This window comes from Triticum aestivum, chromosome 2B, assembly GCF_018294505.1.
Source record: "Triticum aestivum cultivar Chinese Spring chromosome 2B, IWGSC CS RefSeq v2.1, whole genome shotgun sequence".
NCBI classification, from domain to species: domain Eukaryota; kingdom Viridiplantae; phylum Streptophyta; class Magnoliopsida; order Poales; family Poaceae; genus Triticum; species Triticum aestivum.
The window spans coordinates 46,399,908-46,424,001 of NC_057798.1; the positions used below are offsets into that span (position 1 = coordinate 46,399,908).

Sequence of the window (24,094 nt, forward strand, 5' to 3'; positions counted from 1 at the left end):
ACCACTAGTTACTTGCCACAAGTTAACACCTACTTGAATGGGTTTGCAGTACCTGGCCCTTTCCTTTTCAATCTCCAACTTCTCACTGTAATGTGGTGTGATCTCCCATCTAGCTTCCCTTCCACTCTCTCTATTCCTGTGCCACCTAACCATCTGCTTATCCTTTATGCCATCACACATAGTTCTTATTGGTTTTTTCCTATGATCTAGGATGTACTTGTTAAACACCTCTGACAAATTGTTGACAACCAAGTCAGTCTTGCTATTTGTGTCAAATGCATGCCTAGCCCATGTTTTCTTGGGTATTGCACTAAGCCACTGCCAAGCTTCCACACTCTCAGCTTTGAGATCATCCATTGCTTTATTAAATTTGTGTTCATTATATGCATAACTGGCATTATCCATGCACTTCTTAAGGTCCTCCCCCCCTAAAGCCAGCATTCTGGAAGTTTGCATATATGTGCCTTAAGCAGAATCTTTGATGAATGTTAGGAAAAACTCTATTCACTGCATACAATAGCCCCTGGTGCACACAGTTTAAACAGCTAAGCTACTGTCTAATACACATGTAAACACATATTTAGCAGGCAATGCAAGGTGGATAAACATACCTTCTGTCTGTCTAACATTATAGTATATGGACATACTGTCCAACTTCTCCTCCAAGACAAATCTTCACTTGGTGTAGAAACCAGCACCAGTTTGCTTTGTCCTCTTGCCCAACAATGCCAAATGCCAGTGGGTATATGTTGTTATTGCCATCTCTACCAGTGGCAGCAAGGATTTGTGCACCAGTGGTCAGCTTGATAAAACATCCATCAATACCTAAAACAGGAAGTAAACATAACATGTCAAATGCATTTATATGTGCAACCTATTGAAACTAACAACATCAAAGTAGTGTACAAGCTAAAATGAACTAACCAATGAATGGTCTACAACCCTGTAGAAATCCCTCACTTGCTCCATTGATGCAGTAAAACATGGCATGGAATCTTGGTCCTGGATGTGGGATTTTTTCAGTGGCTTTTGGAGTTACAGTGGTGACTATAACTCTACTCCCAGGGTTTGTATCCATCACAGTCTAAGCATAGTCTCTCAGCCTTGGGTATTGCTTCCTATGATCTCCCAACACAGCCTCAACAGCTAAGTTTTTTGCCCTATAGGCCATAGCCTTGGGCACATCCACACCATACTTTTCCATGCAGGCATCAATAAGTGTATGTATGCTAGTACTGGCATCAGATCTAAATAGTGGGTCATATTGCTTTGCAAGCCATTTTGCACTTACCCTGCTTGTTTCAGTAGAACTAGGTTAGGCCTTAAATCCCCCATGTCACTATCATACTGCCCTTCAGATCCTTCAGATGAACATGCATAACTGCCATCATAGCCAATTTGTTCTTCTTCCAAAACTTCTTTTAACTTGGGATTTAGAACACTCCTGCTCTCTTGTGTTAAAACAACAGGGCCTACAGCTGCAATAGAACAGCTGCTCTGACCTTCATAAGCAACACCTTGCTGATCAACAGCATAAAACAGGAGGATCAGCAAGATCAAAAACAACAGGCTCAGAATATTCAGTTATATCTAAATTTTGCTTCTGTACAAAACCCTTTTGTGGTACACTGACAGCTGGTGGACAAGCCCTAAATAGCAAATTAAGCACCAAACTCTCCTCATTCTGCCTCTTGATCAACTGTAGTTTAACATTATTATCAACCAATTGCAAGCCCTGCTCTCCTGGGGTCTCCATGTAAAACATCAGTGAATCATCAATACTAAAGCCTTGGGTTTCCATCAATGCAACCATATTCAGATATGTCACATCTGGACAGCTTAATTTCCTCTCTAACAGATCATTATTGTCAAAATGGATCCTAACATTCCATATGTCTTCATATAAACTACAATTCACATGCAATTTGCCTAATCAGTACACTATAACCCTAATTAGCAAATAAATGAGAAGAAAAAAAGAAGACAGAAACAGAAACTTACAGGACGCCGCCGACCCCGTGGGTCAGCTCGTGGCTATTGCTAGGGTTCGCCACCCATTGCTTTGCCACCCGTACCAGCTGCTCCATGGACAGTACGGGCTCCATGAACTCGTCGTCGTCGCTGGAGTACTCGGAGCTCGAGTAGCCATCGCCGCCCTGGATTGGAGATCTCCCCTCGATTCCTCCTGCCGCGTTGATGCTGAAGAGGGGAAGGTTTGCGCGGTCAGCTCGTGGCTATTGCTAGGGTTCGCCACCCATTGCTTTGCCAGTTGTACCCGCTGCTCCATGGACAGTACGGGCTCCATGAACTCGTCGTCGTCGCTGGAGTACTCAGAGCTCGAGTAGCCATCGCCGCCCTGGATTGGAGATCTCCCCTCGATTCCTCCTGCCGCGCCGATGCCGAAGAGGGGAAGGTTTGCGCCGTCGCCATCACCGTCGCCGCCGCCGCCATCGTCGTCGCCGCCACCGCCGCTGCCGCCACCACCGACCGGGGGCATCGCCGTACGCGCGGGGGAGCTAGGGTTCGTCGACAAACAAAGACGGCGAGGAGGAAATAGAGTGGAGCACGGGCCGGTCCGGTTCGAGCCGGACCGCACCTATTGAGCGAGCGGGCGCGTGCCGATTCTCCAGCGTGGCATCTGACGCGCAGGCTCGGGCGGTCAGTTCCAGCGTCAATACGTACAAATACGGAGTTTAGCCCGATTTGCAACGGTTCGGTCCAAACGTGGTACTGACACGTAAATTTTTTTAAAACTGATACCAATTCGCCACCACCGCCCAAATTGTGGTACTATCGTGTAATTTACCCCAACTAGTCAAACCCACAGCTTAATTATGCTATGCAAGTGTGGTTTGGCTACTTGCCAGGCGGTCTTTGGTTACTCCAGTGGTCAGTCTGCCACTGCTGATGTTATCTATTACAACCTAATTAGATCGTAGTAAGACTGTTGCGCTGATTAACCAGTTAACACTCACGGTTACCGTCGAATTGTCTCTGCTACCTCGCTGGCTCGACCTTTGTTGCGTTGCAGTATAAATGCTGGATCGGTATGGTAGGCGCACCGACCGAACAGGCGCACACACGGGGACGGGGACAAGGAAGGGATCACGGGAGAAGGGCCTGTTACACTTGCCACCCGCCGGCCGTTTGCCTGTGCTCTCAACATACCACCTCTCGCACCTAAGCTACCTAATTATGGACTCTGCGGTGGCGGCGGCGGTGGCGGCGGCCCCTCTTCTTCCTCCTCGGACCAAGAAGGCGACGGCGCTACTCCCGTGCGCCTCGCTCGCTCCAAACGCTTCCCCCGGTGAGTACTGCTCAAGCACAGGTCGAGCTTACATTGATGCTATTATTAATTTCATCGACCCTGCAGGGTTTGCTACGCCTACAAAGCTTTCACGGACTGAAGTACGAATGGCGTACGTCGATTTTAAACTAGAAACCTCTTGACTCTGATATCATGTAGAACTGCACGCACCAGCTAGTTCATCCAAAAGGTAGACAAAGTGGGCTATGCATTTGTACGTCAACACAATTGAATAAATATGCGTGGCATCTGATATGCTATAAATCCATGTCAAGTTGTAGTAAATACAAAAGCTCGTTACGTATGCATGCATGATATGAATCATGGCTGGAGGCGGATGGTGATGTGCTTGGTGTCGTCGCTGCGGGCGAGGGAGAAGGTGCCCTCGGCGGAGGAGTTGAGGTAGGTGACGGACAGCTTGTACTCCCCGAGGAAGGCGCTGAAGTTGAAGGAGCCCCGGTCGTTGGTGGCGCCGAGCACCTCCCTGGTCTGCCACTCCCCGAGCAGCCGGTCCACGACGTCCCCGGCGGGCAAGTTGGTGAAGTTGCCGTCGGTGAGGCACATCTGGTAGCAGCTGGCGTTGGCGTCCATGGCGGTCCACAGCATGATCCCGTCCACGGACGGGTGCGCGAACCCCTCCCGCAGCACCTCCTCCAGGTACGCCGCCTGCGTCTTGGCGTCGAGGGCGTTGCTGATGTCGACCTCGGTGAGCCAGATGGGGAGGCGGAGCGTGCCGAGCTTATCAAGCACGGCGCGGACGTAGGGGATGTTCGGCCTCCCGAAGTGGGCCTCCAGGCCGATGCCCTCGAAGGTGACGCCAGCGTCGGCGAGCTGCCGGAGGCGGGAGACGTAGGAGTCGGCGCTGGAGCTGAGGTCGTCGCAGACCTCGACGACGTTGAAGTCGTTGAGGAAGAGCGTGGCGAGCGGGTCGGCACGCTTGGCGGTGCGGAAGAAGTCGGTGGTGGCATTGCGGCCGAGCCGGGACTCGTAGAAGTCGAAGTGGAGCATCTCGTTGCTCACGTCCCAGTGCACGAAGTCGCCCTTGTAGCGGGACAGCAAGCTCTCGATGCGCCCCGCCACGGCGGCGCGGAGCTGGTCGGCGGAGGTGAGGTTCTTGACCCACCACGGGGTGTACTTAGGGTCCTCCCAGAAGATGTTGTGGCCACGCGCCACCGCATCGCTCGACTGCACGAACTGCAGTAGTTGGTCGGCGAGCGCGTAGTCCTCCTTCCCCGGCGCCGGCTCTGTCGCGTACCACTTGAGCTCGTTCTCGAACACCGCTGCATTGAACCGCTTTTTGAACCAGTCCTGCATGCAAATATCTTTATCAGTCATTCAGGAATTAATTGCAGAAAACTACCACATATGCGACTAGGTTTACAGAAAACCACCTAGTCGATAATCCGCTGCAAAAATAACCGCGTTCCAAAAAGATTACTGGGAACGCGATGAATTTCTGCTTTCTACAGATAGATTAGTGGTATCACGGTGTTTTTGCAATAAATTAACTACTAGGTGGTCTTTTGTGAATCTAGCTGCAAATGTGGCAGTTTCTTGTTTTTAACTCGTCATTCAGTCATCGATGCAGCAAACACAAGGGAAGCTGGTATGATGAACGACAGATTTTAACTACAAACTGACGTGGAGGATTGTGATTGGTAATAGGGGGATGAGGGGGCCCCCCACTTAAAATAGGGGGAGAGAGAATTAGTTTGGAAGCGTAAGTAAACCTTTGTAGAGCCTTGTAGGTCGAGCATTATGGATGAAGGACATATGAGTACCTGATATGGCTTGTTGTCGAGTATGGTCTTGCTGATGGCGGAGCCGAAGGGGAAATCTCTGCTCATCTGGTGCACGGCGACCTTGGCGCCGACGACGCGGCCACCACTGTTGTCCGACACGTGCACGTTCACGAAGCGTTTGCGGATCTGCCGTGGAAATGGCAAAGAAGAGATGTTATCAAACCATAAGTATTGTTCGTTTCATTTGTGCGTGCATTTGTACAAATCCATCTGGTGGGAACAAATTAAATTCAGTAGCAACGTAGTGGCATTCGGTTACCAGCTGGATGCGGTCCTCCCGGTGTTGGCTCCATTGCTCCGGCGAGAACGGCTGCAGCGAGGCGCTTCTGATCGAGACCATGGACGCATTTGCGGTTGCTGCCTGCAGAGAATGAATCAACAGAGAAAATTGCATGAGATGCCATTTGATCAGTTCTTTTTATCTGATTAAGTTTACTGATTCGTTCAAGCGGGCAGCCTCACCTGGAAATAGAGGACGGAGGTCTGTGACGGCGAGTTGAGGGTGAAGCCGCCCTTGAGGAATGACCAGCAGTCGTTTCGCACCAGAGCCGTGCCCAGGCACTGTGATCCAGCGTTGTCCAGTGACAGGATCTTGGCCTTCACGTGGATAGTTCCTGGCCCATTGAATTTCACCCAGCCTAGAAGAGAGATCACTCGAGCATTTCAACACATTGACAAATCATGGTGAACAAATGAGCTTATGACACCAAAATTGCTAAAAGCATATGTATAATTGTGGAATTAGCGGGTGATCGGCTTTTGCATTAGGTATAGGGAACCGGGTTGAGTACCACAAAGATAACAAAATTATCAATCAAAGGGGACTCAAACACTCATCAACTACATTTGCCAAAAGCTGAGTTTGCCCGCCTCTTCGAAAATCCTTTTGTCCTGGGTGGAGTGGTGTTAAAAATATGTTTAAGGCGAGCATGCATATAAATATGTTTTTCACATCTGTGGGAAGTACTGGCCCACTATGCACTTCCTCTGTCACAAAATAGGTGGCATATTAAACGTGTCAAAAAATCATTGCCTTCTAAGTTTGAACGCTTTCAAAGTTTTTTTTTCAGATGGCAATTTTAGTTGTAAAAATATTAGGACGGTGTTACTTGGAGCCACACGTGTAGCAGTTATCATTTGGGTCTTTTTTTTTTGTTTTTGGTTTGATTGCCTCACATAGATGTGTAGATGTGCCCTAGACAGACTCAAAATGTAAAGCATTGTTCAAAAAAAGTCAGTATATTCACCATTAGATATATTTTAATAACACATTTATTTAACAGCTGTTAATATTTTCTTTTAAATATTTTTGGTCAAATATAGAAAGAGTTGACTTTTTAACTGAGTTTGTGCGCTATCTATTTTGGGAACGGAGGGGGTGTACAGTGCACTAAGGTCTGTACTGTACTCTACTGCAATCATGATACAGGTATAAATAGCTCATCATACAGGTGCACAAACTCCAGCTCACAACCGAGAGTACTACTACTAGTAGTAAAAAAGGTTTGCCCAATCTGAGCCGCCGTCCACCCACCCAAATAGCCAATGAGCTCAATTCCCTCTCGCCACCGATATGCATGCCCACACACACACACACACACAAGGTAACAAAAGCTAGCGCTCATCTCGCTCGCCTGCTCAGTGCTCAGTGTGGATCTCACTCGATGCGTGCGTGGTCACAAGCACGCACGCGTCCGCCCGCTCCCTACCATCGGAATGAATGAAGAAGGGAAACGCATGGGACGATCGATCGCTGGTCCATGCGGTGTCGCGGCGCGCGCGCGCCACATGCAAAGCAGCGAGGCGTACTGTGCATCCGTCCACCCACCCACGGCCATAGGTGACACGCGTGTGCGGCCGGCGGCTGGTGCGCATACGACGTGCCTCATCTGCCCAGGCCGCGCGCTCCACGGCCTCGTCGCCACCTCCCCGCTTTGCCCCGTAGTCTTGTCTCGCGCGCCCACCCATGCGCATGCGGCCGCGGGAAGAATCTCCGTCGCCGTCGCCGCCCCCACCACGTACCGCGGCCGCATGCATGCACGTACACTCGATCGGTCGTCGCTGGCCATGGCGCCTTCCCTCGCCCGTCTTTCTCCGCGCCGCTACCTCCTGCCCGTTTCTGCTGCCCGCCTACCTAGCTGCTGCCTAATCATGTTCGATCCAGCGAGAGCCCAGAGCCTTCTCCCCTCCCTGGGTGATTTGTTTCATTCCCTTGGATTGTCAGCTTCTGGCCGGTGTGTGTGTGTGTGGTGGATGTATGTATGTATTGGGAGTATTCGCGAAAAATGTGGACAAGTCTGGGTGGACTGGACCGACCTCTGAAATCTGGAAGTTACCTCCGAACTACAGTTCAGTAAATTGCGGACATGTTTGGGTGGACTGGACCAACTGGACTACTGATAGTTCCACGCTTTGGGTCCTCGCTTCTTTGTGTTACCACATCTTAAATCTGACTGTCTGAAAAACCACGCATTTCCCCCCTGAGTTGCAGCAGACCAGTTCAGTAAAACCTTTATGAATCTTACTGACACGGCTGTACGACCAGGAAGTGCCGTGCGCAAATTCAGTTTCAAATACTACATACTCTTTGAATTTGCAGAAAAACAGAACTGCTTGCAGAGTATGAAAAACACACTGCCGTAACCCTGAAAACTTTCTAGACTACTCATTGTCGGCAAATCGTGTTGGATTTCAAGTTGAAAAAAAATGCACGGATGTACAAAAACTGTGTTTTTCGACGTGTGAAGGGCTGCGTCCGCACCCAGCAGAGCTTACCAATGGAGTGACGCTGTGTTTCGCCCAAGCAAGTTGTACACCTATTTTGAGATTATTTTCTTTTTGGACTTGCGTATATGCTTTTCAAACGGCATTTTCAGATTTTAAATGTCAAGTCGGTTTTCATCACTTAGTAAGTCCCCGGAGATCTTCTACTTAGATCCCATCAAACTAAATTCCTTTCTAGGACTAGGTGTTTTGTCCTTCGACCCTCGAACTAAAGAAAAGGAATTTAGGGGAAAAGGACATGTCTGAGTGACACGTATTTTATCAAAAATAATTCCCACTCCTTTTCTACACACTTTCTATCAAGTTCTTAAGCTATTTAAGGAAGGGTAATTAGCCATGTATATACATGGAGTAAGTCGCTCACAAAACAAGCAATTTCAGCAATGAAATTGGGAGCTGGGCTCTTTTTATCGAGAAGAGAAAAAAAAACTCACATGAGAAGCTGTACGCCATGCCGGCGGACATGTTGTAGAGCACGAAGGACGGCGAGTAGTTGCCCTCGTCCGCCGTGCTGAAGTCCTTGATTTTCTTGGCCCACCGCAGGATGCCGCCGTTGTACAGTGCAGGCTCCGGGTGGCCTTTGCACTGCAGAGCAAGAAGAAGCAATAGAAGAGCACGGTCAGTCTAGGACAGAGATGGACGAGGCCGGAGCAGAGGTTTATTCCGAGAGATCGATGTACGAGAGCGTACTTCAGTGTAAGCTTTGTAGTCATAGCGCACCCCGTCAGCTGCAGGGAGGATGAAATTAAGCAGCATCAATGTAAGCTCTGTACGTACTTGAGTGTAAGCTTGCAGGGCCGGGAGCGGTACTCACCGGATGAAGGGCGTGGGGCGAGCGAGGCGGCGAGCAGTAGCAATGGCAGGAGGAGCGCCGTCGTGGGCTTCTTGGTCCGAGGAGGAAGAAGGAGAGGTGGCGCCGCCGCCGCCGCCGCCGCAGAGTCCATAACTAGATAGCCAGTGGCTAGCTCGGTGCAAGAGGTGGTATGTTGAGAGCACGGGCAAACGGGCCGGCGGGTGGCAACGAGCGAGTGTAACAGGCCAGTTCTCCCGTGATCCCTCCCTTGTCCCGTGTGTGCGCCTGTGCGGTCGGTGCGCCTACCGATCCAGCATTTATACTGCAACGCAACAAGGAGCTAGCCAGCGAGACAATTCGGCTGTAACGTGGATGACAGTAGCTGGTTAATTAGCGCAACAATCTTACTACTAGTGATTAATTAGGTAGATGAACATGAGCATGGCCGGATGAGACTGACCACATGAGTAACCAAAGACGGCCTGGCAAGTAGCCAAGCTACACCTCCGTAACTAAGCTGTGGGTTTGACTAGTTGCTATGTACCCCCTCTGTCCGGAAGTACTTGTCCGGAAATACTTGTCATCAAGATGGATAAAAGGGGTCATCGGTCATCCCCTTTTATCCATTTTGATGACATGTGGTCGCCCCTTTTATCCATTTTGATTACAATTATTTCCGGACGGAGGGAGTAATTAGTACAAAGTTGAGTCGTTTATTTTGAAATGGAGGGAGTATATATGTTGCTACCTAGCTCATGTATAAACTAATGATTAGTTTACACTTGAGAGCTGCGACGTTACCCGCAAAAAAAAGAAAAAAGAAGAGAGCTGCGACGTTGCTAGTAACTAGTAAGTGCTGCTAGTAGCTGGTTAGTGGCATTGCCATGACAGGAAGTTAGTGTTTGACTCGGCAGTCATTAAGCTTATTATACATACACGTGGAGAGCTCAGCACTGTCCAGGGAAGTACTTTCGGCGTGATATATATCTGCACATACAGTGGTACGCGTGCAGAGTAGCAACCCAGGGAGAGGCGGGTGATGGACTGGCTGACTGACACCTCGCCGGAGAGCACTATACGGCTGCAAACACTCAGGTCGCCGTGTAAAACCTGTCATCTCTGGATATGGACATGCATGCTCCCAGCATCCATGCATGGGAAGCCAGCATATCATCTCTGTACTGTCAGCCTATCGTTTTGTTAGGACGACCAGTGGGTGATTAGGCTATCATTTTGCTAGGACGATCGACAAAGCCCATACCATCATTTGTCCTTCCTCCACTGTTAAACCGGACGCGAGCTGTATGTTATGTGGTTTTGGCCTTTTGGGGACGCACAACTAATATAGGCCCCCGTTGGTTTACCCCGACATTTGTAGTGGGTGACAGAAGGACGGGACCCGGAACATGGAATGTTTCGACGACGGGGAAAGTGGTGAAGAATCGTGCTGAATCAGTCTTCTGTTATTCCTGCTCTTTCCTACTGTACTGACTCAGTCAGGGACACAATCAGAGGCAGCACGGCGAGGCTTTCCTTCTAAACTCGAGGCCTGCTCCGGTGCTCCCCTAATCTAATTTTGGAGGGGTATTTTTGTCCCCGCGAGTTTGTTTTTTCCTGGCCCGTCATAGCCCAGATCTAAGCCCTGTCTAGCCCTGCCAAGCCCTGTATAGCCCAGACCGTATACGTACAGTACCTGGTCCGGAAAAAAAACATCACACGACCCCACGACCACATAGGACCTGCCGGATCCAATCATTCACGCAGCTCCATCAATCTCGCGAGCATTCACGCAGCTCCATAATTCGCGCGGTAGATCTCCAGTGTCGCGCGGCTATCTCGTCGCCGGCGATCTCGTCGGACAGCGGGCGCGGCAACATCGTGAATCTCCAGCGCTCACAGGTACCGCATCCTGCATCCCCCCACACCCCTCTAGTCTCGCTCGCGGCAACATCGAACGAACTGCCGCCGTCAGATATAGTGGTTAGCCTAGCGGGGAGGGTAACCTACCTACCCGGCGGCGCATGCAATCGTGGATCTTGTTCCGGTAGTGCTGCTCCTCGTGATCTAGGTTTCTTCAGTGTAGGATTCACGTAGCGTCGGTTGCCGTCGGCTGTGTCCACCAGGACTATCATTATTTGATGTGGCGGCTAACCTAGGTATCCGGCGGCAGAGGTAATCACAGATCTAGCTAGGTTTTGTAGTGCTGCTCCTCGCGATTGAAAGTGATCACGACGGGTGCCGTGGCCATCTTCCTGGCTTGGTTTGGCAGATCTGAACGGCCTCGGTTGGGGTTGTTTACAGAACATCCGTGATCGTTAGCTATGTGTTGATATTTCATCATTGATAATGTTTTCATCATTTGTTGTAGGAAATGGCGGACGAGGAGTTAACTGATATGATGGTAGACATGGAGTTTGGAGAACTGATGAAAGACTGGATAGAAGATTGGTCAGATGATGACAATTCAGATCTTGGAAATCAGTCAGAGAATGGGAACGAATGGGAAGATTTTAATGTGAGTGGCATTACCATGTTGTAATTTTTTGGTGCCATCGTACAACATTATATTTTTGTGTTGAAAATTTGTAGATGGATGAGCATGATGATGGTCAGGAAAACAATTCGGAGCTCTCAAATGAAGATTACATTAGTCAGTTACGTGAGTGAAAAAATTTATTGGCATGCAAATTGAATTCATTCTGGAATATTATATGATAAGTAATTATGTATTTGTGTTGTATTTTTCAGTTCATTTCCGAATGTCATAATGCATACGACTATTACGGTGAATCCGACGCGGAGACAGGCCTTAACGACGAATCATCAGATGCACCTGATTCTGGGGATTCGCAGTCGTTGGTCACCATGAGTGAGGTATTTGTGTAATCAATGTTCTATGAAAGTAATGTTAAACCATACAAAACAGTTTTCATGGCTATGTTTTGATTGTGTAGGTGACAGATGATGGTGGGGTAATGAATGTCGAAGATACTGCCAGTGCAGATGATAAGAGGGATATGTTCATGCAGATAATGGACATGACTTTTATGACTCAGGATGCTGCGTATGATTTCTACAACAGCTATGCTAAAGCTAATGGTTTCAGCATTAGGAAGAATAAGGTCAGGTATACCAAAACCGAGGCACATCTTATGCGTTATAGGAGGTTTGTTTGTTCCAGACAAGGGAAACGTGACGGCAAGTTGCTAACCGAGGAAGGGCACAGCCGTCGGCTCAGAGCCGAGACACACTGCTTTTGCGAAGCACACCTGACTGTCAAGCTTGACCAAAAGCGTGGGGTTTGGTATGTTGCAAGTTTTGAGGACAAGCATAGCCATATGTTGGCAGGACCGGACGAGGTACCTTTTCTTTGGTCCCACAGAAAAATCAAAGAGTTTCAGAAGCATGAGACAATGTCCATGGGAGCTGCAGGGATTAGAATTCACGACATGATGGATTCCCTCATCAGCAAACATGTATGGTATGGCGGTGTTGGTTTTATCAGGCGTAAAATATACAACCTTTGTGCCAGGGAGAAGAGGAAGCTGCTTTCAAAAGGTGATGCTGCCACAGCCATAGGCATCATGGCCAGTAGGAAACAAAGGGATCCTAACTTCTTTTTCGAGTACATGCTAGATAAGGAAGGACACTTGAATAGGATGTTCTGGTGTGACTCCCAGTCTCGTCATGACTATGAGGACTTTGGCGACGTGCTTGTATTTGACAGCACGTACAAGATGAACCGCTATGGTATGCCAATCATACCTTTTGTTGGTCTTAACAGTCACCGGAAGACCACTGTTTTTGGTTGTGACATAGTTTCAGACGAGACCGAACAGACATACGTGTGGCTGCTGCAGACTTTTTTGAGGTCCATGTGTCAAAAGATGCCGAAGAGTGTAATCACAGATGCCGACGCTGCGATGATCAAGGCAATTCACGAAGTCTTGCCAGACGTGTGGCACCGTATATGTACGTGGCATATAGAAAAAAATATGAAGATTCACCTCAGTCCCAAGTCCTTGAAGGAGTTCCGAACTCTTCTGTACTACAGCACGTCCACGGCCACGTTTGAGGAGAGATGACACGCGTTTACCAAAAGATGGCAGTCGGAAAAAACAGTAACATGGTTGAGACGGATGTATAAGAAGAGGAGACTGTGGGCCGCGGCTTATCTGACAGAGGGGTTTTGGCTTGGCATGAAAAGCAACCAGCGGAGTGAAAGCCTAAACTCATGCCTTCACCTCCACCTAGACGGTGAAATGACCCTGGTGGATATGATTTTGCATTATGAGAACGTCGTTGTACGTATCCGTGAAAACATCGGTCTATACCTCAAGGGGGCCTTGTAAAATATTCTTTTTCCAAATTTTATTTGATAGCCATGTTTGGCACATGTGGGCCACCTTGTACAAGAAAATTTGGGTGATTTGGAGGTGGTGGAAAAAATCACCTATGTTCAAAAACTGGCTTAAGTGACCAAATGGCCCCTCCGGAATGCGGTAATTTTTTCCACCACCTCCAAATCACCTCTATTTTTGCACACATGACCTATTGCACAAACTAGGCTAGGTTTTCAAGGTTTTATATTTTTTTGATTTTTTTTGAATTGATACTGCCCTCTAGACTGGCTGCTCCAAACATCGGTCTATACCTCAAGGGGGCCTTGTAAAATATTCTTTTTCCAAATTTTATTTGATAGCCATGTTTGGCACATGTGGGACACCATGTACAAGAAAATTTGGGCGATTTGGAGGTGGTGGAAAAAATCACCTATGTTCAAAAAATCACCATGTTCAAAAAATCACCATGTTTGGAGGTGGGTGATTTGGAGGTGATTTGGAGGCTAGGTTTTCAAGGTTTTATATTTTTTTGAATTTTTTATTAATTTATAAGGCCCTCTAGACTGACTGGTCAAAACATCGGTGTATACCTCGGGGAGCATTGTAAAATATTCTTTTTCCAAATTTTCTTTCATAGACATGATTGGCATATGTGGGTCACCATGTTCAAGAAAGTTTGTGTGATTTGGAGGTGGTGGGAAAAATCACATTTGTTCCATCAAATGCTCCAATAACCCAGACCTGGGCTTGGGCTTGCTGCAGTAGGGGCACCGGTACTTTCTATTCATCCAGTTGTAGTACTTAGCAGGTCCTTGGGCCCTGATCTTCAACTCCTTCTCTTTAAAGGACTTGACGTTTCCCTCGACCACATCATCTCTAGATTCATACTGCACACATTAATGACTGACATTAATACATTATGCATTCAAATACTATAAACATCTAACACTAACTCAATGCACAAATAACATTTCAACTAGGCCTTACCTCGTACGGCTCATCCTCATCACTGTCATAAGGGTAGTACCCAGATGAGTCCCACTTCCTCTTGTTGCCAACAAGATCCTCCTTCTGCTATATTGTCAACCAAGCAAGTCATTTACAAAGGAATTGAATTGCAGTTCAAATAATGTCATTACAAACAAGTTGATTTTGCATAATGATGGAAAGCTCCTAACTATATTGAAAAGGTGCATAGGTTACACATGGTATGTACATTTCAACAACTAATTCATAGACTATATATGAAGCTATATAGATACTAAACAATAGGATTATGAACATACAAGTTCATTCATATGGACATACAAATTCAGATTTTGCTTTTCAACATGCATATGAAGGTATAAATGAATATCATTCCTCTCTTATTAACCAATGAGATAGCAGACAGACAATGCAAATAGGACCTTTATATATAACTTCACAAACATGTCAGGTTTTTATTTCATTTGTAAATATTAATAAATAATTAGTTCAGAGCAGTTCTTAATGAGCACTCATATGTCAGAATAAGTGAAATGATGAAGCCTAACTCCTACATCTAATTAAAATACCCTAACTCCAGCATCTAATTAAAAAACACTAACTCCTAGATCCACTGGAATATTGAATCACAAAATTTACTTACATATATCATTGGATATAAATGAATCCACAACAAGTAACACTAACTCATACATCTAATTAAAATATCATAACTCTTACTTCTACTGCATCATTCAGTCACACCATTTAATTACATTTATCTCTGCCTATAAATGAATCCAATACAAAAGAAACCTAACTAAACATCTAATTAAGAAACACTAACTAGTACATCTACTACATCATTCAATCACATAATCTATATAACTGTCTATAAATGAATAATACAAATAAACCTTAACTAATCAACTAATTAAAAAATCATAACTACTACATCTACTGGATGATTCAATCATAGATCATACATACAACTGGCTATAAATGAATCCAATACAAGAAAACCCTAACTAAACATCTAATTAAAAAACCCTAACTACTACATCTACTGGATGATTCATATGACATTCATGCATGGAGTTATGCAACAACAATTTAATATGAGTTGGTCATCTGGCATAGTTGCATGTCTAGCAAACCTACTTATGGTTCACTTTATAAGTACAGGAATCCTACAGATCAAAAATAAACCTACCTACAATTTGAGTTTATAGATAATGAAGTGAAGCTCCTAACTATTTTGAAATTGTGCACTAGTTAAACGTACTGTGTTCATTTCAACAATTAATTGATAGACTTCAAATGAACAAAGTAGGATTTTAACCACATTTGTACAATATCAACTTTAATAGATGCACTGGGTGGCGGCTCAGCCCCTGCCGTGGCCCACTGAGGGAATATGCAAAACAAATCTAACAACATATACAACACAGAACAAAATCTGAGCACATGAGGCAATCCAGATTCTAATATAAAAAACATAACTCTCATTATGATCTCTCTAGCATTAAACCACGAATCAACTACAAAAAACCCTAACTCTCAAATGGGGTTCCCCATTCAGTCAAAAAACCCTAACAAGCAGAAGGGGGTGCCGCATTCAATCACAAATCTACAATAAAAAAACCCTATCTACTAAATCTTCTGCTTAACAACTACAACTAAGAGAGGAGGGGAACGAGAAGGATTACCACATCCACCACCTGCTTGTCGCTCACCTCCGCACCTGCATCCAGTGCGCTGCGAGACGCCGACACCACCAGGTCCGGCACGACGGAGTCCGAGCCCGCCACCCCCTGCTCCACCAGATCCGCCGCCGCAGCGACCGATCCAGCGACTGCGGGTGCAGCATCTCCCGCACCGCCGACGGCGGCCACTTCTTGGACGGCATCTGCCGCGGTGTTCGCGGCCTCGACCGCAACTCCATGCGCAGCGGCGGCAGCGCCACCACCTTGCGCCATCGAAGCCTAAGAGAACCCACCGGAGAGAGGGAGGCGGTGGGGTTGAGTGAGTAGGTGCGGTGGCGGGGCGATGGAGACGAGGGGGAGACGATGCGACAGGGAGTGAGCCGATTTGGGGGTAAATGGTGGGGGCGATGCGGCCGGTGGTGGTTCCCCTCCCTCTTTATAGGATGTGACGTTTTTGGAAGTTTTCGTGCGCCGCGTGGCTGCGTGGCTAGCCCACGACCGCCGCCGCCCACGCCCACAACCGCCGCACGTGACAAGGGAAAACGATACGCCCACGTACAGTACATGTATACCCTCAGTGTACAAAAGTAATCGGGCCGGTGCGGGCTTGTACAGGGCTGTACGCGCGCTCTCCGCGGGCATAACGAATCGTTTTTGACAGATCTCACCCGTCCTTGTGTTTCTCCCCCTCGCGTTCAGCCCAGGGGGGAGCACCGGAGCAGAACCGTCTAAACTCTAATCCAATCATCCTCTGTTCCTCTTCCGGCTTTCCTTGGAGCGGCGCGCTAGCTGCACCTGCACTACAGCAGAGCAGCCGGCGGGCGAGGAGTGTTAGCCGGGAAGCATTAGGAAATTGCTAATGGAACTCGAGCACAAATTTTGAAAATTTCAAACAATGACTGCTTTTAGTATAAGAAAACAAATTACGAAAGCATGCACATAAAGGATGTATACAGCATGTTAGTAATTTTTCATGACGAGATATGTTTTGATTTGAGTTTTTTTTTTATATATCACCAATAAAAAACTTATTTTGTCATGAAAGTTTGCAGACATGAAGCATGCATTCCTACGGATGCACATTTTTCAGAATGCTGCAAAACTTATTAGGGCCATGTTTGGATTATCGTTTAGCTTCTAGGTACCCTTGTAAAACGATAAACACCTCCGGCCGTCGTTTTTTTTATTCTAGACGAAATTTACACTACGACCGCTAATATACACCTGTAAATTAAATCTGGATCATATAAAGTTACACCGATTCCAAGCAGGGCATAAAAGGTCAGTTTGTTGGGTTTTTGCCAAAAGTTTGGGCTCAAAGCATGATTGTTTTGATGCCAAAAATTGGCATATGCCAACATTTGGCAAATGCCAAATATTGGCTAGTGTTTGCTTGGTTATCAATTTAACTTGCCAACCTGACAAGAAGTAGTCAATTTTTGGCAACTTTTGAAATTACCAATTGTTAGCTTGCCAAGTATTGACAATGCCAAATATACCAATTAGCCTCTCGTGTTTTCTCCTCGTGATGGACATAGGCCATTATTTAGACCTATTTCCTCTATCCAGCGTCAGTGGCGGCAGCGGATAGCCATGGCTGCTGAACCTTCTAATCCAATCATCCTCTATTCCTCTCCCGGCTTTCCTTGGAGCGGGGCGCTGCACTACAGCAAAAGTCGCTGCCGTGTTTGGACAGTCGGCATCGAGCCGCAGCCGACGCACACCGAGCATGCATTCCAGCAGTAGCCGTTCAGGGCGGATCCTGACAGATCTGGTGCAGGGCGGGGACGATGGAGATGGATGTCTCCGTATCCAGCTGGAGGCATGGCGCGAGGGCCTGGGCGGCGAGGGGCGCGCAACGGCGCATTTGTTTTTTCAAAGAGAGGGGAAGGAGTAGATCAGTCAATACGCCTATGTGGCATTTTTTTTTTTGCCAAGTCAGCTCCTGATGAGTGAGCCTCATATGTCGTAAACCCGCTCAAACAACCATAATATGCCGATCAGTGTTATTTGCCAAAAGATCATGTTACATAGTGTTTTCTGCTAAAAATATGTAACGTAGTGTTTTCTGCAAAACCAATCATTTTTATGATGGTTTTCTGCGATTTACCGTCGTGATGGACAGGCCGTTCTTCAGACCTGTTTCCTCTGTCCAGGGACAGTGGCGGCAGCGGATAGCCATGGCTGAACCTTCTATAAACTCTAATCCAATCATCCTCTGTTCCTCTTCCGGCTTTCCTTGGAGCGGCGCGCTGCACCTGCACTACAGCAGAGCAGCCGGCGGGCGAGGAGAGTCCCACCCCACCCCACCAGCTGCAGCACCTCTCCTCGGCCCCCGGCCCGCCAGATCTCCTTCTTTTCTTCAGTTCCCCGCGAGTAACTTCTCCGGCTCGGCCCTGCCCGGCCGCATGGCGCAAGCAGTTGATCTCGTCCCACGGAGCTCAAGAGATTTGGGGGCTACACTGCTCGCCTCGCTCCAGTTCATCATCGATCCACGCCTACATCCCCAGGTAAGTCTCATGTCGGAGACAGTCACCGCAAATTAATCAGTATTTATTCCCATGTCCATCCAAACCAATAATATCATCATGTTCTCCATGCATCTTACCTACAGTAGTTTTCTTGATTCCATCCGCCAGGCTTTAACCGGGTCCGATGATATGCGCTTAGTCCCTTTAAAATCCTTCAGTTTACCCCCAAACACGCTTTTGTTTCGCCCATGCTAATTGGCTGTTGCAATCCTTCGAAAAGTTCAGGAATAGAAGAAGAAATGACACGCCAATACAATGTATTCACAGACACATCCTGCATTCCAAACTGCTCCTGGTATAAAAGCAAAATCCCATCACCCCAATCGTATGGGAGTCCAGTTTTGCAAACTGGCTAGCCATTCATGATGATGGTACTATAGTTCAGTTATGCAGAATTGCACAGAGCTGGTTAATGTTGACCTCACATTTTACTCACATGTACAGTGATATACAGAGAGCAGAGGAAAGTGGCCAAGTAAATTGTAAATCAAGTACAAGTCACTTGGATGCCGTTCCTAACTCTTAAGCATCCTATCCATTTTAAGCATTACTAGTCGCTCGACTACCGCCGCCATGTCGGGCCGATCTTCTACATCTTCTTTTAGGCACTCAATTGCCAGCTTGCCAGTTTCTTCCAGGCAATAGATATCTTCTTCTTGAGTTGCGATCTCCTCGTCAAACATCGCCCTACCGCTCTTTTCTTTCTCACAGACTTTACGGAACTCCAAAATGAGGCTACAGTATTCATCATATACACTTCGCTTCCTGGTAATGAGTTCTAAGAGAATCGCCCCAAAGCTGTAGACGTCGCTTTTTTCTGTCAGTTGCCCGGTTTTAAGGAACACCGGGTCAACGTAGGCCATGTCCCCAGCTACAATCTTGCCGAAATAATATTCCTCTCTAAGCACCTTCCATAACCCGAAATCCGAGATTTTTGGTACGAACTTGTCATCCAGAAGTATGTTGTCCGGTTTGACATCACCGTGCCGTATGGCTTGATCTCCGTAGGAGTGCATATATGTTAAACCTTGTGCAGTTCCAATTGCAATATCCAGACGCAGGTCTAAGGGGAGCTTTTGGTTTCTGCTGTTGCCATGAAGAATGTCTTGAAGACTTCCTTTGCCGGCAAACTCATACACCAACATTGGAACATCCACCTCCAGGCAGCAACCGATGAGGCTGAGAATATTCACGTGCATCATATGTGTCTGGATCTCGAGTTGCTTGATAAACTGCTCTTTTATAGATTCAGTTACTTTGACAGAGGACATAACTGCCACTGCGATGTTGTCAGGAAGGGTTCCTTTGCAGACTTTACCAAAGCTTCCGATTGAAAGAAACTCTGAGTTGTTGTTGGTGATTTTTCTTAGTTCACTTTTTGTGAAAATGTGTAGTCCCTTGACATTCTGCAGTACTGGACCTCCATTCCTTTTGAAATTCGTGTGCGCATTCCTACTGAAGATGCCCAAACTGTTCAAGTTGAAGAACACGGTAGAGTTAGAGCTGGAAATCCTTTCGCTTTGTGTTGTGTTGTTGTCTTGTTTTCCCCACAATGTCCAGTGACCTGCAGTTTTTTCTTCACCCGGCTGGCAACGAGCTTTTATTAGCATCCGAAGACGTTCTGCAACATCTTCCATTTGAGGGCGTTTGCTCATCTCCATTCTGAGGCACTCAGCTGCTAGATTTACAATCTTGTCAAGAACCTTAATGTTGCTCGACTGTGCTATATCAGCATCGAACATCTCTCTTGCCTTCTTTCCTTTTTGAACAGCTAGGATGAAAGTTTCTATGAGGTCAGTAATTGTACCATTTTCATATACCTTTTTTCTGGTGACTAGTTCTACCAATACGATCCCAAAACTGTAAACATCACTCTTCGGATCGATGTACCCAGTCTTAGCAAACAACGGATCCATGTAACCTATGCTGCCTATCACATTCACTGTGTATTGAGTGCTGTCCTTGGAAAACATTCTGGATATCTCGAAGTCGAATAATTTCGCACCAAAGTTATCATCTAAAAGGATGTTACCTGGCTTGAAATCACCGTGAATGATTGGTGGACACATGGAAGAATGCGTGTAGCTTAACACCTCTGCACAGTCTAGAGCAATACCCAACCTTGCATCTAAAGAAATGGGATATTCTCTGGAATCAAGAACATCTCTGAGGTTTCCTCCAGAGGTGTATTCGGTGATCATCATTAAAACGTTTTCCTCTGAACAGTAGCCCAAGAGCCTAACAACGTTCTTGTGGTTGATTTGGCAATGTATGATTATTCCTTTAGCAAAATGTTCCTTCATATCTGGGAGTGGAATCTTGACTGCAACAGAACTACCATCTTCAAGAACACCATGGTAAACTTCTGCGGAGCCACTTTTGCTAATGAGAGTGCTATAGTTGTCAGTGATCCTTTTAATCTCAACCTCTGTGAACTTGTTTAGACCATCAACGTTGAATGATCTCCAGTTTACCTTTTCATCCTCTTGGATAAGGTCTGCAGGCTTGACCTTCTTGTGACTCTAACAAAGAAGATTATACTGTTATATTATAGGGAGATCAAGAAAAGTGAAAGAATAGTATAATTTACAAAAGGTCTCCAACACGATGTTATCTGTTGCACGTGACGTCTAATTAGTAAACTTCTTTCTTGAGACCGTTCAGTAAACCAACCTGCTCAGATGATGAACTGCTGATACCAATTTTGTCTGAATAGTCCACACTTCCTGTTTTATCAAGCCTATCGATTATGTCCCCTGCATCTGGTCTCTTCTTCGGGTTCAAGTCCAAACATTCTATCCCTATCTTAGTGCATACTCTTACTTGTTCCAACTGTGTATCTCCCTCTAATGCCTCCAGTCGATCCATCCAACTTGCAACTACCTGATTCATCCAACTGGCAACTACCTACAAATTTGCAATCATGAGTTACTTAGTATTTATATAACTAACGCCGTGCCCCATACAACAGTGTGGGGAACAACTTTTCTGGGTCTCACGTACATATGTATTTACGTATTGTTTGCAAGAAGGTCATATTGACAGCCAAACAAGTCGATTGTATGTAATTTGGGATCACTACACATAATTAAAGGTCAGATCAAAAGCGATATGATCATATGATTAGTATTTTGTTAGTTACAAACAATTAATCATCTTGCTTTTGATCACTAGACACAATATTACATCCCTATACAACATCAAGGCTCCAAATTCCAGCTGGGTTATTGTTTCAACTATTCGAAATGAAAGAAGGGCCATCTGAGATGTTGCCTGAAAAAATTATACAATGAATATTTCGTGTCATGGTAGATGAAATTATGCTAAGGGGAAAGTTTCTCAATGTACTTTCTGCGAGTCATGTTACATGAAGAAAATTCTGATGCAATTTCACAAAATATAACTAGTGATATGGAGACTTTGTTTTGTGACGATTCACTATGCATAGTTTCTTGTAGTCGGTGTCTAGAAAACGGGATTAATTTACTTCCACAAGAAAATGTGCATACCTATAGTGCTATACTACTTACAAGAATGATTTTTTGTGAAAACCAACCAATGTTAATCATTCAGAATATCAAATCTGATGTGGCCAAGAAAGAAAACTTGGAACCTTAGCTTCTAATGACTTCACTAAAGGGTTAATCACATATATTTTTTTATCCTATTTATGTATTCTAAGAAAAACGTTGTGTTAGTTTATTTATTTAGCAAGGTGTAGTTAATATTGTGAATGTGCTAAGTTATAAACCAAATAAAATGTAAGGATAAATTTTAAATTGGTGAAAGTATATTTTGGGTGGAGTAGTCAATATATTAAAACTGTGCATCACATGTATACGTTCGGTAGTAGTAGGAAATCAAAATCACATAGCTTGGTAACAATGAATATGAGTTATTTAAAGAAAAATGTGAGTTATCTCAAACATCTTAAAAATGTACGCTTTCAAAGAAGTGTACGCGTGCAATGCACATAGTCCAAGAGAATGTACCAACATATGTAAAAGATCACATTGAATTTAACTTCGTTAAAGGCGTTTCTTCTCTCACCAACCACACAGATGACTAGATTTCGCAAGCATGGGACTAAGATATAACTATTGCAAACTTAAATCATGAGTGGTTGCTGAAAGTATGTATGGATGGGTTGGATCAAAATGCCCTACCACCTTTTATTTGTATTAGTGATAATGGAACAGAGATATATGCTAAACTGGAGTGTAAAACATTGATTTCAAAATATTTCCTTCGACTAACTTGGAGCATAGCATAACTTGTTGTTACCTTCTCATCTTCGGGATAACTCTTCTCTCCTATCAGTATCTCCATGATTATGGCGCCTAGGCTAAATATGTCTAACTTATATGTGATTTGTCCTCTCAGTAGTTCCGGAGCAAAATATCCTCTGTTGCAAGATTTATGAAGTCTGATTGATGAATGTGCAAATAAATTGTATAATAATTTTTGCCACCAAAGAGAAGAATAACTTTTAAGAGGCTTGCTTACCGTGATAGAAATATTTGTTCAGTGAATGCACTTGTTTGCCCTTCCTCGAAACACCTTGATAGACCAAAATCAGTAATTTTAGGTACCATGTGATCATCTAACAGTATATTAGCGGGCTTGAGGTCCAAATGAAGAATGCACTTCTGATGAAGATAATGTAGCCCCTCGCATATTCCCCTGATTATTCGATAGCGCTCTCTCCATTCAAGTCCAGTAGATACATCTGAAGAGGAGGTAGTAGGTTTTTAAAATATTCATATTTTATTTTTATCGACATTGATATTGCAATGTAAATCTAGGAATGCAAAGTACAGAACATGCTAAGTAGTCAAATAACCTAGAATAGAGTAAATAAACATTGACAGAAATACAAGTTGAGCATCGATCCTACCGGCAATATGCTTATCAAGGCTCCCGTTGGGCACATGCTCAGAGCAAAGTAGCCAGTTTCGTTGATCTGACATGACAAGCTTTCCCTCGTAGTCTTCCATTTCCCCTTGTGTCTCAGCGCAGTACCCCAAGAAACGTACTATGTTCTCATGCTTAGCCTTCATCAAGCATTTAACCTCTTGGTGGAATTTATTCTCGCGGATATTGTATGTGTTGGATAGCTTCTTGACAGCGACCGTGTATTTTCCAACCACCCCCTGTGGTGACAATATGCATTGTCAGCTTCGTGTGTGTCTGGCCCTGCACATACCAAAATGCTACTCCCTCCGTCCCAAAATTCTTGTCTTAGATTGTCTACATATGGATGTATCAAGTCATGTTTTAGTATTAGATTTGCCCCCCTGCACATATCAAAATGCTATTTACCTTATAAACCACCGCAAACCCTCCTATGCCGATTCGATGATCAGGAGAGAAACCATTCGTGATGTCCTCCAAGAGTGAAAACGGCAGTTTCATGGGCTCTGCATATTTGTCAGCCAGCAAGCGCTCCAGGATGGCGTGTTTACTGTTGCCTTCGGGATCCATTCGCAATCTCCTGAGTCGAGAGCAATGCCGTTATTTAGGCATATGGTACAGATTAGTATATTATTGACGCCGATTGTTGAAGAAATTAAACTGCACGATGAATAGCATGCACCATGTAGTTGTAATGATTTGTTGACAAATGCACGCTGTTATTCCGATGACCAAATACCCTTAAATGGTACTTTCTTCACTTCAATTTACTGGTTGTGGTTTTAATTCAAATTTGAACTAAAACCACGACGAGTAAATCGGAACGGAGGGAGTAGTAGTATTGCTCTGCTTAAAGACTGAAAGTTTCAGTCCAACTTCACAACTTATTGTGTTTCAGCAAAAATGGTAGAGTTACCAAATAGGCTACGCAAATTACCATACTTAACT

The 24,094-nt window shown here is 45.5% G+C and overlaps 2 protein-coding genes across 2 annotated transcripts; both read right to left on the reverse strand.

Annotated features, from left to right (window-relative positions):
• Positions 1-3,214: 3,214 nt before the first annotated feature.
• On the reverse strand, positions 3,215-8,960 carry LOC123040305 (endo-1,4-beta-xylanase 5-like). Its single transcript, XM_044463189.1, has 7 exons — positions 8,708-8,960; positions 8,584-8,621; positions 8,328-8,478; positions 5,572-5,747; positions 5,369-5,470; positions 5,089-5,235; positions 3,215-4,615 (listed from the first exon to the last, which is right to left on the reverse strand). Exons 1-7 carry the CDS (start codon positions 8,835-8,837, stop codon positions 3,629-3,631), a joined length of 1,731 nt encoding a protein of 576 aa, XP_044319124.1. The 5' UTR covers positions 8,838-8,960; the 3' UTR covers positions 3,215-3,628.
• Positions 8,961-18,747: 9,787 nt separating this feature from the next.
• LOC123038914 (uncharacterized) lies at positions 18,748-23,716 on the reverse strand. Its single transcript, XM_044462298.1, has 6 exons — positions 23,555-23,716; positions 23,130-23,385; positions 22,739-22,835; positions 22,517-22,637; positions 20,906-21,139; positions 18,748-20,754 (listed from the first exon to the last, which is right to left on the reverse strand). The coding sequence occupies exons 1-6, from the start codon at positions 23,714-23,716 to the stop codon at positions 18,748-18,750; spliced, it is 2,877 nt and encodes a 958-aa protein (XP_044318233.1).
• Between the last annotated feature and the right edge of the window lie 378 nt (positions 23,717-24,094).

Excerpts from the sequence above, each read along its gene's own strand:
- LOC123040305 (XM_044463189.1), bottom strand. The coding sequence starts at position 8,837 with ATGGACTCTGCGGCGGCGGCGGCGGCGGCGCCACCTCTCCTTCTTCCT. Across the intron at positions 8,479-8,583 it reads ACTACAAAGCTTACACTGAA|TGCAAAGGCCACCCGGAGCC; the intron begins GTACGCTCTCGT and ends CTTGCTCTGCAG. Across the intron at positions 4,616-5,088 it reads TCGACAACAAGCCATATCAG|GACTGGTTCAAAAAGCGGTT; the intron begins GTACTCATATGT and ends ATTTGCATGCAG.
- LOC123038914 (XM_044462298.1), bottom strand. The coding sequence starts at position 23,716 with ATGGATCCCGAAGGCAACAGTAAACACGCCATCCTGGAGCGCTTGCTG. Across the intron at positions 23,386-23,554 it reads GGTTTGCGGTGGTTTATAAG|GGGGTGGTTGGAAAATACAC; the intron begins GTAAATAGCATT and ends TTGTCACCACAG. Across the intron at positions 21,140-22,516 it reads GTTATCCCGAAGATGAGAAG|GTAGTTGCCAGTTGGATGAA; the intron begins GTAACAACAAGT and ends GCAAATTTGTAG.